Raw genomic sequence first — 18,894 nt, forward strand, 5'->3', positions numbered from 1 at the left:
ATGACGAATACACGCTTCCAATGTGCGTTCACCGCGATGTCGCCAAACACGGATGCGACCATCATGATTCTGTAAACAGAACCTGGATTCATCCGAAAAAATGACGTTTTGCCATTCGTGCATCCAGGTTCGTCGTTGAATACACCATCGCAGGCGCTCCTGTCTGTGATGCAGCGTCAAGGGTAAGCGCAGCCATATTCTCAATCTTGCCTCCTGCAAAGGTCATCGAACTGTTCGTGCAGATGGTTGTTGTCTTGCAAACGGCCCCATCTGTTGACTCGGAGATCGAGACGTGGCTGCACGATCCGTTACAGCCATGCGGATAAGGTGCCAGTCATCTCGAATGCTAGTGATACGAGGCCGTTGGGATCCAGCACGGCGTTCCGTATTACCCTCCTGAACCCACCGATTCTATATTCTGCTAACAGTCGTTGGATCTCGAGCAACGCGAGCAGCAATGTCGCGATACGATAAACCGCAATCGCGATAGGCTACAGTCGACCTTTATCAAAGTCGGAAACGTGATGGTACGCGTTTCTCCTCCTTACACGAGGCATCACACCAACGTTTCACAGGGTAACGCCGGTCAACTGTAGTTTGTGTATGAGAAATCGGTTGGAAACTTTCCTTGTCCGCAGCTCGTGGTCGTGCGGTAGCGTTCTCGCTTCCCGCGCCCGGGTTCCCGGGTTCGATTCCCGGCGGGGTCAGGGATTTTCTCTGCCTCGTGATGACTGGGTGTCGTGTGATGTCCTTAGGTTAGTTAGGTTTAAGTAGTTCTAAGTTCTAGGGGACTGCTGACCATAGATGTTAAGTCCCATAGTGCTCAGAGCCATTTGAACCTTTTTTTTGAAACTTTCCTCATGTCAGCACGTTGTAGGTGTCGCCACCGGCGCCAACCTTGTGTGAATGCTCTGAAAAGCTAGTCATTTGCATATGTCAGCATCTTTGTGGTGTAGCAATTTTAATGGCCAGTAGTGTATAATGATCCTTATAACTCAATTCGGAATACTTAGACATCCATAAATAGTCTCAAGTACAAAGCCACTCGTGTCTGATTGGTAATAATCATCACTTTTTAGGCTCGGCCTGTAAATTCAGAGATGTACTCGCAAAAATATGCTTGCAAATTTTTTTCAATATTTAAAACAACTTTATCTGTGAACCAATATAGTATCTGTTACTTCCTGAGAACCTATCTTTCGGCGCAACCAAACACTACACAAAATTTCACCACTAGAACCTTATTGCTAATACTATGATTAAGATAAAGATAAATTGAACAGCATTAGCCTGCAGATAGATCTTGCCATCAGTCGACTAACAGAAATGTTGCTTTCAATCGAAGCCCACGAGAAAATCTATATAATGTCATGCGCGGTCTGTATGATATATGGTCAAAGCCAGTTTTGTTCAATCTGACCTATGCTGTACAGCATTTACACATTGTACGATATCCGAAGAGTCTGGAATTCATTTTAAGGTGATATGCCACTTTATGCCGATACACAAGTGTATTCACAAGCAGCACACACGTGTAAGACGCGCGGAAGTGTTCACAACAGAGTATACAGTCTTGACTGAGGAGTTGGCAGCGGCGAAAATGGGCGGAGCGCGTTAGGTTGGCAACAGTGGCGCAGTGGGCGCACGGGAGCCGCGGCCGGCAGTGCTGGAGATGCAGGCGCTGAGGAAGGGTGTGGGTCGCCACAGGCGGCTCGACAGCGGCGACCAGGGCTGCGAGGTGAGTGAGTCTGCGGCTGCTGGCTGCCCCGCCTGGGCCGAAGCGCGCGTTTCCGCCTGCACACCACACCTCACCGCTTGCGAAATAGTTGCAGCCGGTAAGGCGGAAGCGGCAGTCCTGTCATTACGCTGCACCATCTGTCAGTACCGTCCAAGTCCCACCCACTCTCTGCGTGGTAGATGGCATATCACAAATATAAGTTACTGTCAACGTAGGCAGAGCATTTACTTACTGCGAAATAAAAAGAAAAAAAAATAGCATTGTAAGCTGTATCGTGTACGTTCAGTAAGGAGGTATTCTTGAGGTACAAGCGGACTCGTAGCAATGTCAACAATGATACAATAAAGCCGAAAACTGTACGTTATGAGAACCACTAAATATATTATTGCAAAGCGATTAACGGTATTCTCAATCTTTTACAGTGAACCTGGCCGCAAAAGAGAGCTACATCAGAGATTTCGCGTCATATCAATATTACGATCTTCGTAATTTGCATATTGTTTTGTATTATGACACCAGTAATACATACAAGTTCATTAAATAAAGGAACCAAATGCTAGTTCACTGGCCGAGCGGTTGTAGGCGCTTCAGTCTGGACCGCGAGACCACTGCGGTCGCAGGTTCGAATCCTGCCTCGGGCATGGATGTGTGTGATGTCCTTAGGTTAGTTAGATTTAAGTAGTTCTAAGTTCTAGGGGACTAATGACCACAGATGTTAAGTCCCATAGTGCTTAGAGCCATCCCATAGTGCTCAGAGCCATTTACTAGTTCACTTTATTGTCTCACTTGCCCTTTCGGTCACACGGCCCACAGGCGAAAATGTATTGGATTGCCACTAACACAATTTTTTAAAATATGAAACGTGAAACATTTCACCCGATTGCATTAGTAATTACTCAGAGTTTCACACAGCAATCGATTACGACGAATTAATAACTTTGTATATTGTGTCCGTTACTGAACATTGTTCTATTTTTAATATTTCACCTGTTTATGTGGTTTTTAAAAATGGTTAAAACTGTAAACAAATGTGTTTTAAACTTCGGGAAAGACAGGAGATGACAAGTTCTAGATACTATACTATTCAGAAGCAAAAAGAAACAATAGAATCGTTAGCAATTTACACAATATAAAAGGCTGGTATTAAACCTCTTGTAAATACTTATTAGCGCGAAACGTAGCTGTAAATCGCTCAAGTACGGAAATTCCGAGCGTATACGACAACCTCGCTTACATTTTAAATGTTGGAAATGCTCCTTCAGCAGCGGAAAACTGAGTTGTTGTATATGCTTTATGTAGATATGAAACTTAAGCTTACACACATACTTGTAACTTATTAGTATAGAAAACGACTGTATACCACCTTCAATTGTGAGCGCGTTCGAACGTCTCGCTTAATGGGTTAAACTCCGGAAACGCCCCGTCGTCAGCGGAAATTCGAGTTCTTGTAGTGCACCCGTTTCCTCGCGGCTACGTACGCTGATGCGATATTCACGTATGAAAAATAAAGAACTTTAGATTACATGTCACTGGACGACAACCTAAGTACGATTTGTCTTCTCACGTTGTTAAACTATGCCGCTGTGAATCATCACCGAAAGCGCTACCGAATTTCGAGCCACGAATTCCTTCTCCTCTCCCATACATTAAAATCCTGTTTCCGGCTGCTGCTAAATCGTTATTATGCATTCGATGAAATATGTTGGAAACCGTTTTCTGCGGTGTCATATTGCCATTAATCATGCATGTGCCGCATGAATAAAACCCTAGTAAAGCTGAAGGTCTGAGTTGTTTTAGAAGACTGTGTTGATCCATCATAAGTCGTTTTGAATGTGCAACATGCAAGACGTTTTCCCGGAGCGTAATATTATTAAAAGTAAAGGTATTACAAGGACTGAACAAAACTATCGAAATCTGTGCTTGAACATAAATGTAGATGCTAGCCAAGCCTCCAGATTGCGGTGTTGTATTTGACCACGAACGACACCTGTGCAATTTCCTCAATGCGTTGCAAGTATTAGTCGTGGTTAGAACAGTGTTCTCTGTAGCTCTGAGCGCATTATGTTGCAGCTGACTGAATTAGAACATGGGCAAATTATTGGTCGGTATTTCAAGAGGTGCCTATCGTAGATTCGGACCGAATACAGGAAAAGCGGGAAAACATCATTAGTTAAATCATAACATAAACGAAAGCGTGTGTTGAGTGATCGTGACGGACGATCATTGAAGAGGATTGTAACGGAAAATAAGAGGACAGCTGCAAAACTGAAGGTCGCGCTAGTGAGCCATGTCAGCACGAAAACAACACGTAGAGAGCTCCAGAAGCTGAGGATTGCAGGGGCAGCTGGAATTCCAAATACAGTCCATCAATGATGCAAATGCCCATAACAAGGAAGAATGGTACCCAAGCCATAAAACTTGGACTATGCAGCAATAGAAGAATTCGTTGCGTCGGATGGGTCATATAGCACATTGTTTCCAACTTATGGGCGAGTTTAGGTTCCGGGAGTGAATCATGGAGGGGTTCGGTGATAATTTGGGCATCCACATGAATAAAACCCTAGTAGTAATAGACGGAAAGTCATCGGGTAAAACAGAAGTAATATCCGGCGTTCCCCAGGGAAGTGTTATAGGCCCTCTATTGTTCCTGATCTATATTAACGACATAGGAGACAATCTTGAGTAGCCGTCTTAGATTGTTTGCAGATGATGCTGTCATTTACCGTCTTGAAAAGTCATCAGATGACCAAAACGACTTGCTAAATGATTTAGATAAGGTATCTGTATGTGCGAAAAAACTGACCCTGAATAAAGAAAAGTGTGAAGTTATTCACGTGAGTACTAAAAGAAATCAGCTAAATTTCGATTACGCGATAAGTCACACAAATCTGAGAGCTGTAAATTCAACTAAATACTTAGGGATTACAATTACAAATAACCTAAATTGGAACGATCATATAGATAATACTGTGGGTAGAGCAAACCAAAGACTGCGATTCATTGGCAGAACACTTAACAGGTCCACCAAAGAGATTGCTTACACTACGCTTGTCCGCCCTATTCTGGAGTACTGCTGTGTGGTGTGGGATCCGCATCAGGTGGGACTGGCGGGTGACATCGAAAAAGTACAAAGAAGGGCAGTTCGTTTTGTATTATCGCTAAATAGGGGAGATAGTGTCACAGACATGATACGTGAATTGGAGTGGCAATCATTAAAACAAAGGCGTTTTTCGTTGCGACGGGATCTTCTCATGAAATTTCAATCACCAGCTTTCTCCTCCGATTGCGTAAACATTCTGTTGCCACCCACCTACATAGGGAGAAATGCTCATCACGATAAAATAAGAGATATCAGGACTCGCACAGAAAAATTTAACCGCTCGTTTTTCCCGCGTGCGGTTCGAGAGTGGAACGGTAGAGAGACAACTTGAAGGTGGTTCATTGAACCCTCTGCCAGGCATTTTATTGTGAATAGCAGAGTAATCACGCAGATGTAGATGTAGATCCATATTGTGGTAGTGCAAGGCCCCCATGCTTACTCTGCAAGGTCACAATACTGCCACGTATTATGTGATCATTTTGTTTGATCAGGTTGTCCCATGGTACAGTATTTGATCCCCAATAGTGATGCTGCGTTACAAGACAACAAGGGCCTTGTTTACAGAGCTCTTATAATTGAGGACCGGTTTTGTGGGCACGAGGACGAATTGTGGCGTCTCCCCGGGCCACCACAATCATCAGATCTCAATTTATTGAGACTTCCTGGTCTGCTTTCGAGGGAAAAGTGCGTAATCACGACCCACTTCCATCTTCGTTACCTGAACTTGCCACTATTTGGCAGAAGGAACGGTATAACATTCTCTTGAAAACCATACAGGACCAGTATTTAATTAGTCTAAGACCACTACAACCTGTTTGGAAAAACCGACGAGTTTTGCACGCCGTTTTAGGCATGGTAAAGTAGGGTGTTTTTGATGTTTCCGTATTTTTCTCCGACCACTGTATACGTTCAATTTCATCGTTAGTCACGGAGTTATTAATCGGACAGAATACTCTTAATTATACTCGTAATAATTCTCTCTTTAATACCAGTCGCTACAAATTATTACCACCTTCAGTGAAAAAAATAAATAAATAAAACCGAGAAGCATCAAGCCCTTTATTTGCTGCTTCCTTGTTACTATTATTGGGTACTTACAGCTTTCTTTCAGAGCAATCAGCTTATTACTTACGTATACCTATTCTTCGTATAAGCTGCCTGTTGAAGTAATGGTAATTCCTGCAACGTCCCTAAATGTGAAATTGTGGACGGTCTAAAGAACCTTCACAGTGGTTTATATGGGGTGCATCAGGTCACAATGTTGACATTCGTGCTGATTCTGTTATGAAACTTCCTTAGAAAACGCGAGTAATTGCCAAACGTTATCACTGTGTTTAGGAAACTGTTCGGTAAGAAATTCGTATACACTAAAAATGTGTCTCTGGACCAAGTACATTATACGTGAGATAAAAAAAACCTAATACGATGCCCACGACAGGTGAATGAGTGGTTGCAGTTGTCTTACTTCTTACATAAATGCAAGAACAGTACCTGTTTATTCTTTCCTATCTACTTTTCTGTTTGAAGACGACTGGTCTTGTCTATTCACATTTAGAGACTTCCTAGCTGATTATAACTGTCAATCGCACCAGCATTCGAATCCGAGATCTTGACTCTTTTTCCTGTTTTACCATTTGATCTATCCATACATGCCTCATGACCCAACTTACAGCTTAAATCCGCCACTGCTTTCCTGCTTTCTGTTCCGAAAGACAGAAATGTGTTATAGGCTCGCGTTCCAGCCCGACACATGATCTCAGTCTGTCAAGAACTGTGACAGCAGCGCACACCCATATACATAGAGAGAAAGATTCCTTCTAGAGGCACATATTTTGTTAGTTAAATGCGCACTTGGGCAACAAAACAAAAATATTGTCCCTCTACGGTATCAATTTTGCATTACAGTACTTACTTATGTAATATGTAACCTCAAACTACCTACTTTATTGAAACTTCCTGCCAGATTAAAACTGTGTGCCGGACTCGGGACCTTTGCCCTACGCGGGCAAATGCTCTACCAAATGAGCTACCCAAGCACGACTCACGCCCCGTCCTCAGAGCTTTAATTCCGCCACTACCTCGTCTCCTACCTTCCAAACTTCGCAGAAGCTCTCCTGCATAGGCAAAGGTCCCGAGTTCGAGTCTCGGTCCGGCACACAGTTTTAATCTGCCAAGAAGTTTCGTACCAGCGCACACTCCGCTGCAGAGTGAAAATTTCATTCTCCCTACTTTATTCTTCGTCAGTTCAAGTTGAGTATTTGTGTAATACGCACTTACTTAGAATTTACGAAGCATATAATAGTTGCAGGCTGATTGAAACTGACACGTTACTCGCGTAACCATCGTAATAATATTTAATGACAGCTTTTCTCAGTGGAAATCTTTCGTCAGATATTCTAAATTTGTGACCGAGGCGGACAATAAATTTTGTTCTAATAGTGTAATAAATTATAGCACTGGTCTCCAACACACACTATGTCAATCTTTTTTTTGTTTTATAACACAAGAATGGGAAACAAATCACGTGCAGACAGGAAGTCCAGAAAGTAGCAGTCAGTTTCTCCATAGATAATTCTGGACGAAAAAAGAAAACATGATGCAACATCTATTTACCTACAATTATTTGTATATTCTTACGACTCAGCCTGGCATTCGCTAGACAGGAGAATGTGTTTCAGCACACCGTGGACGTCACGGTAGACCGGCAAATGAATATGCGATACTACGTGAGTCACGGAAGCAGGTATACTAACGAACACCTGACGCCACAACAAGTCCTCCCTATAAAGCTTTCTGAACTACATTATTTCAAATTCTCCTACGTTTTACGCGAGAGTACATTTTAGTGTCCACTTATTTCTGTTTTGATAGTTAATATATTACTGCTGTATTTCTATGCGCTTGTATTATCATATATAAAACGTTGTGCCTCAGTATTAATAGCATTTGAAACAAAAATTTTCTTATTTGCACCTAGAACCAGTCAATTTCCTGGAATGGCATTTAGAACATTCTTAATAAATTCCTCATTTGAGACATCATTTTTTGCAGTGATGAAGTGAGCAGCATAATTCTGTGGCATTAGTGTACCGTCTCAGTTTTTTGGATATAAATAAGTAATGTACAAAAGGAGATACGGTGTTTTTTGATTCTTCTGACAAATGTGAGATTGGCACTTGGAATATTTTCATTTTCCTCTCTCGATTTATGTTCTTGTCTCTTCTATGTGCGGGTGCTTTCCTTTTGATGTTCCTTTTTGGTAAACGCAACCTTTACTTCAGACTCGTTTTGTTGTTGTTGTTGTTGTTGTGTGTGTGTGTGTGTGTGTGTGTGTGTGTGTGTGTGTGTGTGTTGTGTGTGTGTACGTACGTTTTGAGTGATTTCCTTTTGATGTTCCTTTTTGGTAAACGCAACCTTTACTTCAGACTCGTTTTGTTGTGTGCGTGCGTGTGTGTGTGTGTGTGTGTGTGTGTGTGTGTGTGTGTGTGTGTGTGTATGTATGTGTATGTACGTACGTTTTCAGTTTCCATAAGTGAAACTGTGGTTCTCGGTCTCCACATTTAACTCCGAGGTGTGTGAGAATAGTAATGAGACTGATCTTTTATCAACCAAAGTTCATTATTTTAAGGAACAATATTTTTCCCTTGAAAGCAGTTTCCTTCAGCAGTTGTACACCGGCGGAGTCATTGTTCCCAGTGTTGGTAGCAGCGCTGAAAGGCTTCAGTTGCTAGGGCGGTTAACATATCGGCCACTTTCTTTCTGAATGTTCTCCACAGCCATTAAGCGATGTCTTTTTAAGACATTTGTCAATTTCTAGAAAGTAAAAAAGTCACGTAGATTGAGATTAGGTGAATAAGGGAGCTGTGGAACAGCAGGAATGCGTTTTGAGGTCAAAAATTCCTAGATGGAAGTTATGGTGTGACATGGGGCGTTCGTTGTCTTGATGCAGCATCCACTTGTCTGCAACGCCTGGTCTCACTCGATTCACCCTTTCCCTGAGCCTTTCAAGGACATCTTTGTAGAACACTTGGTTGACTGTTTGACCTGGAGGAACAAACTTTTTATGCGCGATACCCCTCCTGTCAAAACAACAAATCAGCATTTTTTTGATGTTCGATTTGCTCATTCGAGCTTTTTTCGATCGAGATGTTTCAATGTGCCACTCCTCTCTTTGCCGCAGGATCGTACTCAAAAATGCACGACCGAACTATTTGTGGTCATATGGCAATACTCTTAAGAAGACCAACGCACATATTCCTTCGACTGTCCTTCTAGTCAATTGTTAGGTTTTTCAGCACTATTTTGGTACAAACTTTTCACCGGTGTAAAACTTAGGTCAAAGTGTTACGGTAAAATCGTTTATGTTTAATAGATCACCCACCATCCTTATTATTCAACGTCGATCTGATCTCACAAGCGCACGCACACGTTCGACGTTTTCGTCGGGTTTTGAAGTCGAAGGTGCACCGGTGTACCTGAGCGAGGGTCATCTTCAACGTGTTCTCGGCCTACCAAAAATGACTTGTGCTAGCGGAAAACTTGTACTCTTGATGTGGAATGTTCTCCATACGCCTCTTTCAACTTTCCAAAGTTCCCTCTCGCGGATTCCCCAAGTTTAACTAAAAACTGATGGCGCAACGTTGCTCTAAATTTCGCAGTTCAATTTTCGTAGCACACAACAAAAACACAGCTTCGCTGATGACGCTCTCAAAAATCACATGATGGGTGTGATGAGCTGAAACTCGGACTGGGCATCTGGAAGTGATGAATACACCGGTCTACACAAATAGAACAAGACAGCATTACCAGACTATGCACAGTGTCCTCAGACTCATTACTTTTCTCACACACCTCGTATATTGGACTTCCCAAGTTAACGGTCTATCTGGCTAACACAAGACTCTATTTTCTGTTGTTACTGCATACTGTCATTAAAAGTTTGTGTAAAAACTGAGTGTGTTCCAAACAAGAAACTGTTAATTACACGTAACAAATTTTGTCGTCATGACGTGGAACGTGTCATTTTGCTTCTGCGTATGTGTGGCTTTAACAGATTAAATTAGGTCAATACTGGAATGACAAATAGAGCCATGTTTCATTAGTCTAAGACCGTCAAATATAAAGTAGGTTTTTTATGTATCTCATCGTATTTCCGAGTAAAACCTCCATATTCATTAACCCACCGATCTTAACTGACGCTTTTACACATATTGTATTTAAAATTTGTCAAATCTAAATCCAAGATACACAGTTTTGTCTACTACACTACTCATGCTACCGGTGTTTAATCAAATATCGTTCTAGAGAATAGAATGAGCTGACTAGAGGAACGGTTTTCAGAGCACATTCATGTTTTGCTACCTATTAGATATTTCATGTTACTGTCAGATTAGAACATCACTGCTCGGGTGGAGACTAACACAGACGGGTCGGATGCCGCTTAGAGATTTAATTTTCCACGGAACTTCTACCTGGTCACACCACTGCACAGTGGACGGTGACAGAAATGCAAATAGGAGCAGACGCCACCTCATTATGTCCCGTACAGATATACTAGCCATTTCGAGCCCTTAGGCCAACGGTAACGGTGCTAACCGTATTGTGTGATGAAACTGTGTAATGAGTCCATTGCGAATATTTTCCTGTTGCTTGTGACGCCATACAACATTCCGTCGCACACCTGTCACTTGAAGGTGATCATGTCACCGTTGGCGGTTGAAGAATGAAACACTTTATTAGCAACTGTGACTTTTAGTGACGGTTTTTTATGATGCCCGCCGTAACAGTGTTATCTTGTCAATTCTAGTGTGTGGCTACAACTTAGTATTCTAATTTGTTGTTATTTTTAATACATTTTTACCACACTCGCCTTTACCTAAATCGAGAAAGGGTGCCGATGTTCTTGCTGTTTGCGCCCTAACCCACAATACATCATCATTATCATACTAAAAATGAGTTTCCTTATGAATTACTCAGCAGCTGTGGAGCACGATATGTGCAGAAGCCTCATTAAAATCTTTGAATGATTGAAGATGGAGGTTTTGCTCTGATACAGGAAAAGGTTAAATAAAAACAAATAGCATATAAAACTTCCTGGCAGATTAAAACTGTGTGCCCGACCGAGACTCGAACTCGGGACCTAGGCAAAGGTCCCGAGTTCGAGTCTTGGTCGGGCACACAGTTTTAATCTGCCAGGAAGTTTCATATCAGCGCACACTCCGCTGCAGAGTGAAAATCTCATTCTGGAAATAGCATATACATTTTTCGCTGCCTTTGTTTGTCAAGCCAATATCGATTCGTTAAAGAAGGTAGATTTTTTAACTCTATGTTAGAATAAGCCGAACGTGTTAATTTCTAACTACATGTAAACATTTAGAGCTTCTGATATTAAAGACGTCTCATTACAATAATTAATTTATGAACCCAGGAAAAAGCACTTCTTGTATTGAATTGTGTTTTACAGAAGCAAAGTGGCGTTCTTTTGGACTAGAGTTGAAACGAAAGGGAGGATGCTTAAAAAATATGACTAACCATACTCATCAAATTTCATTTTTAGGAACTGTACGAAGCTAAAGACACTTGTTAAACGGACTGTCTGAAATTGAAAAAATTTGGAAATTTGTGGTCAGTTCTGTGGGACCAAACTGCTGAGGTTATCGGTCCTTAGACTTTCACACTACTTAATCTAACTTAAACTAACTTATGCTAAGGACAACACACACACACACATGCCCAAGGGAGGACACGAACCTCCGACGACCGCACGGCTATCCCGCGATGCCTCTGAAATTGAGCAGCTATTCATTCTTCCTGTTTGGAACGACTTTTCTGTGGCGCTTGTCATTTATTCACGTTGCGTGATAGCTTGTTGCACGTAGATTGACAGGAAGCAAGTAATTTTAAAAGTTGCTGAACGGGAAAACACTCCTCAAACTGATGTTTCAAAATACAGAACCATAAGAAGTAAAGCGTAGAACTGTCTGTTTCCTACCGATAAATTTTGCGTAATACTGTATTATGAGCCATCTTTTCGATAGGGGAGTGTTTGGAGGGGGAGGGGAGGAGGGCTGGCGAAAATGGTTATCAAGGGCCAGGAATGGCTTTTTCCTCCTCGAATTATGTGTGAGTGACTTTGCATATATTGCTAGTTGCTATTTCTGAATTTTTTTTTTTCCTAATTACACGATTACCTTCCCATACGGTAAAAATTGAAGTTCTGACTAGGCTCATCGGGCAAAAAAATTAACTGCTATTCTGTTGTTCACAGCTTTGGTAAACTTTCAGTTGAAAAATTATAGAGAAGCTCAGTTGTTGTGTTAGAATGGTATGATTTCTGTATCAGCGATGCGTATCATTTAAGCCGCCACGAGATGCAGAGAAGTAACATACAGTTATTGTAACTAATCGTTGCGGTTAGTTTCGAAATATGTATTTGCCTTATAGTTTGTGCAATGTAGGAAAGACATAAGGTTTCTTGTTGCAGTTCTTTTTCGTTAACAAGAAATTTTGTTCTCATTTCATCTCCTGTGCGTGTAAGTTGCGGAAAGAGCAGAACTAAAACATTAATCAAGTTTTAAATATACATCTCATCAGCTGAAAGCGTATTTCGCATTTCTAGTACTACATTCAGTCAGTAAGTCGTTTCTGAAAGTATTTGTATGGAGTGTAGCCATGTATGGAAGTGAAACATAAATAGTTTGGACAAGAAGAGAATAGAAGCTTTCGAAATGTGGTGCTACAGAAGAATGCTGAAGATTAGATGGGTAGATCACATAACTAATGATGAAGAATTGAACAGAATTGGGGAGAAGAGGAGTATGTGGCACAACTAGACAAAAAGAAGGGACCGGTTAGTAGGACATGTTCTGAGGCATCAAGGGATCACAAATTTAGCATTGGAGGGCAGCGTGGAGGGTAAAAATCGTAGAGGGAGACCAAGAGATGAATACACTAAGCAGATTCAGAAGGATGTGGGTTGCAGTAAGTACTGGGAGATGAAGAAGCTTGCACTGGATAGGGTAGCATGGAGAGCTGCATCAAACCAGTCTCAGGACTGAAGACCACAACAACAACAACAACAGTACTACATTCACCTAAATTGTTTGAAAGTTATTTATGCGCAAGATGACTTGTACCTCTTGGAATATTGTTTCCAAGAATTTTGTGTGAGTACAATTCCATTTTATGTAGAGCAGTGGTCTATACAGGGTGGTCCATTGATAGTGATCGGGCCAAATATCTCACGAAATAAGCATCAAACGAAAAAACTACAAAGAACGAAACTCGTATAGCTTGAAGGGGGAAACCAGATGGCGCTATGGTTGGCCCGCTAGATGGCGCTGCCATAGGTCAAACGGATATCAACTGCGTTTATTTAAAATAGGAATCCCCATTTTTTATTACATATTCGTGTAGTACGTAAACAAATATGAATGTTTTAGTTGGACCACTTTTTCGCGATTTGTGATAGATGTCGCTGTAATAGTCACAAACCTATAAGTACGTGGTATCACGTAACATTCCTCCAGTGCGGACGTTATTTGCTTCGTGATACATTACCCGTGTTAAAATGGACCGTTTTCCAATTGCGGAAAAGGTCGATATCGTGTTGATGTATGGCTATTGTGATCAAAATGCCCAACGGGCGTGTGCTATGTATGCTGCTCGGTATCCTGGACGACATCACCCAACTGTCCAGACCGTTCGCCGAATAGTTACATTATTTAAGGAAAAAGGAAGTGTTCAGCCACATATGAAACGTCAACCACGACCTGCAACAAATGATGATGCCCAAGTAGGTGTTTTAGCTGCTGTCGCGGCTAATCCGCAGATCAGCTGCAGACAAATTGCGCGAGAATCGGGAATCTCAAAAACGTCGGTATTGAGAATGAACATCAACATCGATTGCACCCGTACTATATTTTTATGCACCAGGAATTGCATGGTGACGATTTTGAACGTCGTGTACAGTTCTGCCACTGGGCACAAGAGAAATTACGGGACGATGACAGATTTTTTGCACGGGTTCTATTTAGCGACGAATCGTCATTCACCAACAGCGGTAACGTAAACCGGCATAATATGCACTATTGGACAACAGAAAATCCACGATGGCTGCGACAGGTGGAACATCAGCGACCTTGGCGGGTTAATGTATGGTGCGGCACTATGGGAGAAAGGATAATAGGCCCCCATTTTATCGACGGCAAACTAAATGGTGCAATGTATGGTGATTTCCTACGTAATGTTCTACCGATGTTCCTACAAGAGGTTTCACTGCATGACAGAATGGCGATGTACTTTCAACATGATGTATGTCCAGCACATAGCTCGCGTGCGGTTGAAGCGGTATTGAACAGCATATTTTGTGACAGGTCGAAGCACCATACCATGGCCCGCACGTTCACCGGATCTGACGTCCCCGGATTTCTTCCTGCGAGGAAAGTTGAAGGATATTTGCTAACGTGATCCACCGACAACGCCTGACAACATGCGTCAGCCAGCGCATTGTCAAAGCATGTGCAAACATTACGGAAGGCGAACTACTCGCTGTTGAGAGGAATGTCGTTACACGTGTTGCCAAATTCATGGAGGTTGATGGACATCATTTTGAGCATTTATTACATTAATGTGGTATTTGCAGGTAATCACGCTGTAACAAAGATACATGTATCACATTGGAACAACCGAAATAAAATGTTCAAACGTACCTACGTTCTGTATTTTAATTTAAAAAATCTACCTGTTACCAACTGTTCGTCTAAAATTGTGAGCCATATGTTTGTGACTATTACAGCGCCATCTATCACAAAGCGAAAAAAGTGGTCCACTTAAACATTCATATTCCTTTACGTACTACACGAATATGTAATAAAAAATGGGGGTTCCTATTAAAAAAAAAAGCGCAGTTAATATCCGTTTGACCTATGGCAGCGCCATCTAGCAGGCCAACCATAACGCCATCTGGTTTCCCCCTTCAAGCTAGACAAGTTTGGTTGTTTGTAGTTTTCTCGTTTGATGCTTATTTCGTGTGATATTTCGGCCGGTCACGATCAATGGACCACCCTGTATACAGTAGTTGTCTGTGTGTATTGGAATAACTGCAATTGGCTGTGTATTAAGTGTGCTTCTTAGACTGCGCATAAGCACATTCTTAATCTATCAATACAACATTACTTTCAACTTAGGATCCAGTGGTGTGCTGTACCTTCATCACGTGTATCTTACTCATGCTTCTTCAGTCACGTGCATGTGTTAGTAATTTGTCAGCGATCGGTGAATCAGAGTACAGAAGGAGTAGCGCGCCTGCGAGTGACGTCTGGACCACCTGGAAATCATTAAAGATGAAAGCAAATTAATGGTTCTGACAGTCGTAGACCACTTTTTTTGTACTCGCGCAGTCCGAATTAGTGAGACTGCGCAGTGGTAAGAGATTGAACTGGCATACGAGGGGACAGCGAATCAAACTCCCGTACGATTACCCAGCTTTAGCTTTTGCGTGGTTTCCCGAACCCGTCTAAGGTGAATGGCGCAATGGTTATTTTGAAAAGGACAATGCCGATTTAATGTCCCATCATTATCCAATCCTAATTCCTGCTATGTCTCTAACGAACCCGTCGTCGATGTGATGTTGAATCCTGATCTGCCGTGGATAGGTTGCTGTGGATACATCAAGAAAGGAAATTTGCTATAGATGAAGGTATTCTGTAGATGAAGGTGATCTAAGGCACTGACATACAGTATAATCATAAAAAATGGCTTTTCGTGGACAGTAAATGACGCTCTCGCCGACGGAGTCACAGAAGAGGACATGGCAATGAATAACAGATATTTCCATGCATCTCAGGTTTGTCGCGACTAAGGCTCTTTATCATTTTGAACACGGAGAGTAGGGTACTGTCACTTAACTTTAAACGGGGGCGAAAAACCGTTTTATTGACCTCTAACCGCACTAGTTTTCTCAAACTGCGTCAGCCTGCTGCCACAGTGATATATGAACACAAATATTCATAATCTGGTACTTCTGCAGCGTCTATTGCGTTCGTTGGAATACAGTTTTCTCAAAATTTGAAACAAATTAAATGCAAAGACTCTCGTAATTAGTAACGCTGTAAGTATATTTATTTTCTCTTTCGCTTTTATATCTTATTTATTTTTATCTTTGACTGTTACTTCCGGTCAGTGAAATTCAGTCTTTTAAGTGTTCATGGTTCAGGAGCCGTACAGTACTTTAATTGATTTTCAGCAATCGCCGAATTTCCGTTTCCCAACATTCCTTAGTAAAACATATTAAAAGCAGAAGACATGCATACTTTGTAGCAGTCTAATAATTACACAACTGAATTTATTGCGGGTTCACAATCACACAGAATTTTTAAATGACTTTATATTCGCCATTGTCTTTACTCGGACTGTTTATTACAATATCCACTGCCGCAGTTTCGACCTTCGGCCATTTTGCTGCTGAGTTTTCAATATCTGCAGTCAGCTAAAAATTACTTAGGGTTGAAATTGCAGAAGTGAATTTTGCAATAAATAGCACTGTCAGAGGCGGATATGAAGTTATTTAAAAGATTGTTATAATTAGCTAATGCACTGTACAGTGTCCTACGTATCCGTTCTTTTATTCGCGTTTCTCCCCGAGACGACTCAGGCCTACGAACGTAAACATGAAAACCTTTTGCCGAAAGCATACGGTTGGCATTACATAGACGGTGTCCAGGAAGTAGGGACGAAGATTAAAGTGCTATAAAACATACAAAATTTATTGAAAATGTAATTGTTTTAACAAACACATTAAGTAACTTGTCCCATTTATGTATGAAAAATTACATCCTCCGTATAACCACCCAAGGCTGCGCAGCAACGAGCAATGCGTTCACTGAAGTTCTCGACGATGAGTTGACAAACATCTGGTGAGATGCCGTCAATAACCCTTATAATTTCATTTTTGATTTGTTGTATTGTTTGTGGGTTGTTCTAGTACACTTTTGATTTCACAAGTCCCTACAAAAAGTCACAAGGCGTAAGATCACATGATGTGGCAAGCCATTCCTGGTTGCCACGCAAAAAGATAATTCTTTGAGGAAACTTTTCATTCAGAAGAGCAATCGTTTCATTGGATGTGTGACATGTCACACCACCTTGTTGAAACCAAAAATTGTCATTTTCATCAAGAAGAGAGAAAAACCAATCAGAAAGTATGTTTCGGTAAAGTGACGGCAGCTCCCTCATCATTTTCAATAAAGTGCCGGCCGATCGCTCCTGCCCAGTACTCATACCGCACAGTCGTGTGCTGTGGAGGCATCTCATCTTCCACAGTCACTCGCGGATTTTCGCTACCGCAAATTCTGCAGCTCTGCTTATTTACGTACCACAGAGGTGGAAGTGCGCCTCATCTGAGAAAATTATTCTTTTTGTGAAGTTCTCGTTCTCCGCCTGTCGAACCAAGGCCCATTGCGCAAATCGATGCCCCTTGTCATGATCCGCAGGCTTCAGCTATTGTGTAAGTAGAATCTTGTACGCTTGCATTTTAAGATCTTTTGAAAGGATTTCATGCGGTGAACTTGGTGATAAATTCAGTTGCTGAGTTTGTCTGCGAACCGATTTTCTAGGGCTTACGGTCACATGGTCACGCACCACACCAATGTTTTCTTGTGTTCGATCAGAACGCGGTAGTCCTGTTTTCTTAACTTTTGAAACAGAGCCCGTGGTCGCAAACTTCCGTATCAGCTTCCGAAGTGATGATTCGACTAGAGCAGCATTACACCTGAGTGTCGCGAACGATTACCGTGGGGCTTTCACTGTTTCTGTAACAATTTTTTATCACTTGGGTACGTTGCGTCTGGAACCGCGCGACCGCTACGGTCGCAGGTTCGAATCCTGCCTCGGGTATGGATGTGTGTGATGTCCTTAGGTTAGTTAGGTTCTAGGGTACTAAGTTCTAGTGGACTGATGACCTTAGAAGTTAAGTCCCACAGTGCTCAGAGCCATTTCAACCATTTGATACGTTGCGCAGTTGTCATTTGCTCCATGACGAAAATAAACATCAAACAACAATACTCACTACACAAAAGCTATCGGGCTATTAATGGGAAGAATCGCAGAAAATAAACATGAAAAAACTACGGCTGCCAACCGTCATATGATAAAATTCCGCAAAATTCAAATTCGTTCTTACTCCCCTCACATCTGTTAGTTTTCACCCTGTAAATCTTCCACTTTTTAATATAAAACTGTGACTTATTAGAGTTTTGCTCACGTTTAAGTGAAACATGGTGCAGCCAACCAGAATGCTACCCATACTGCCTAATTCTCATTTTGTAGCGCTGCCCAGCTTGTCCCGTACAGAAAAAACTTAGAACGATGCTACTACAAAACTAACTCGTGCTTTTGCCGTATGTAAATGATGTTGAGATTTCCTTGAGTCTAGGGATTACGTCGGTAATAGCGTCTGCAGTGTCGTTGCTCCCATCACGATGTAATGTCTCGATATGGAGCGTCCGAGTTGACGAAATACTTAGAGACAACGTTGAGAAAAGCGAAAAGTATGTGCACGGAATGGTGTAGCTAGAACAACACGTGTCTCTGGCAACGGTCGCAAATAGGCCAAAACATGTTCTGGACGTTTCCTGCATTGCTCACTGCAGTAATTTAACTGAACTTCGTCTTCGGCTACGAATGTCCAATTGGAACTGCACCTCCGACTCCGGTTCCGACAGTTTTGAAAAAGAAGTACCACCAAATACAAAGGCTCAAATTCTGAACTTCAAAAACCAAAAAGTCAAGTAGCAGCTATAATAACGCCAGTCGTCAGGCACGTTACTATCTCTGAAGCCGCCTCGGACCACCACGAAATACTGTCGCTGTTTACAAAGCGCCTCAGAGTTTACAAGAGACTTCTGCAACAGAGAATAATATTCTTACCGCTTCCCGGTGACGGATAGCGGACTTTAACAGCAGACTTTCATATGCTACTCACTTCGTGTGTGAGGCGTTCTGCCTTTATCACCGCTCCTGAGCCTGAAAAATAATCGTAATGTTGCCTAAGAAAAAT

General features: G+C 41.9%; 1 protein-coding gene across 1 annotated transcript in view; it reads left to right on the forward strand.

The window, feature by feature from the left end:
- The first annotated feature begins 1,671 nt into the window (after nucleotides 1-1,671).
- The window catches only part of LOC126470838 (transient receptor potential cation channel protein painless-like), a 146,999-nt gene continuing 129,776 nt past the window's right edge, over nucleotides 1,672-18,894 (forward strand). The window contains exon 1 of the mRNA XM_050098857.1: nucleotides 1,672-1,738. Within this exon, the coding sequence (XP_049954814.1) occupies nucleotides 1,673-1,738 (66 nt within the window). The 5' untranslated portion in view covers nucleotide 1,672. The remainder of the gene's footprint in view (nucleotides 1,739-18,894) is intronic.

Source organism: Schistocerca serialis, chromosome 1 (genome assembly GCF_023864345.2).
Source record: "Schistocerca serialis cubense isolate TAMUIC-IGC-003099 chromosome 1, iqSchSeri2.2, whole genome shotgun sequence".
Lineage (NCBI taxonomy): Eukaryota > Metazoa > Arthropoda > Insecta > Orthoptera > Acrididae > Schistocerca > Schistocerca serialis.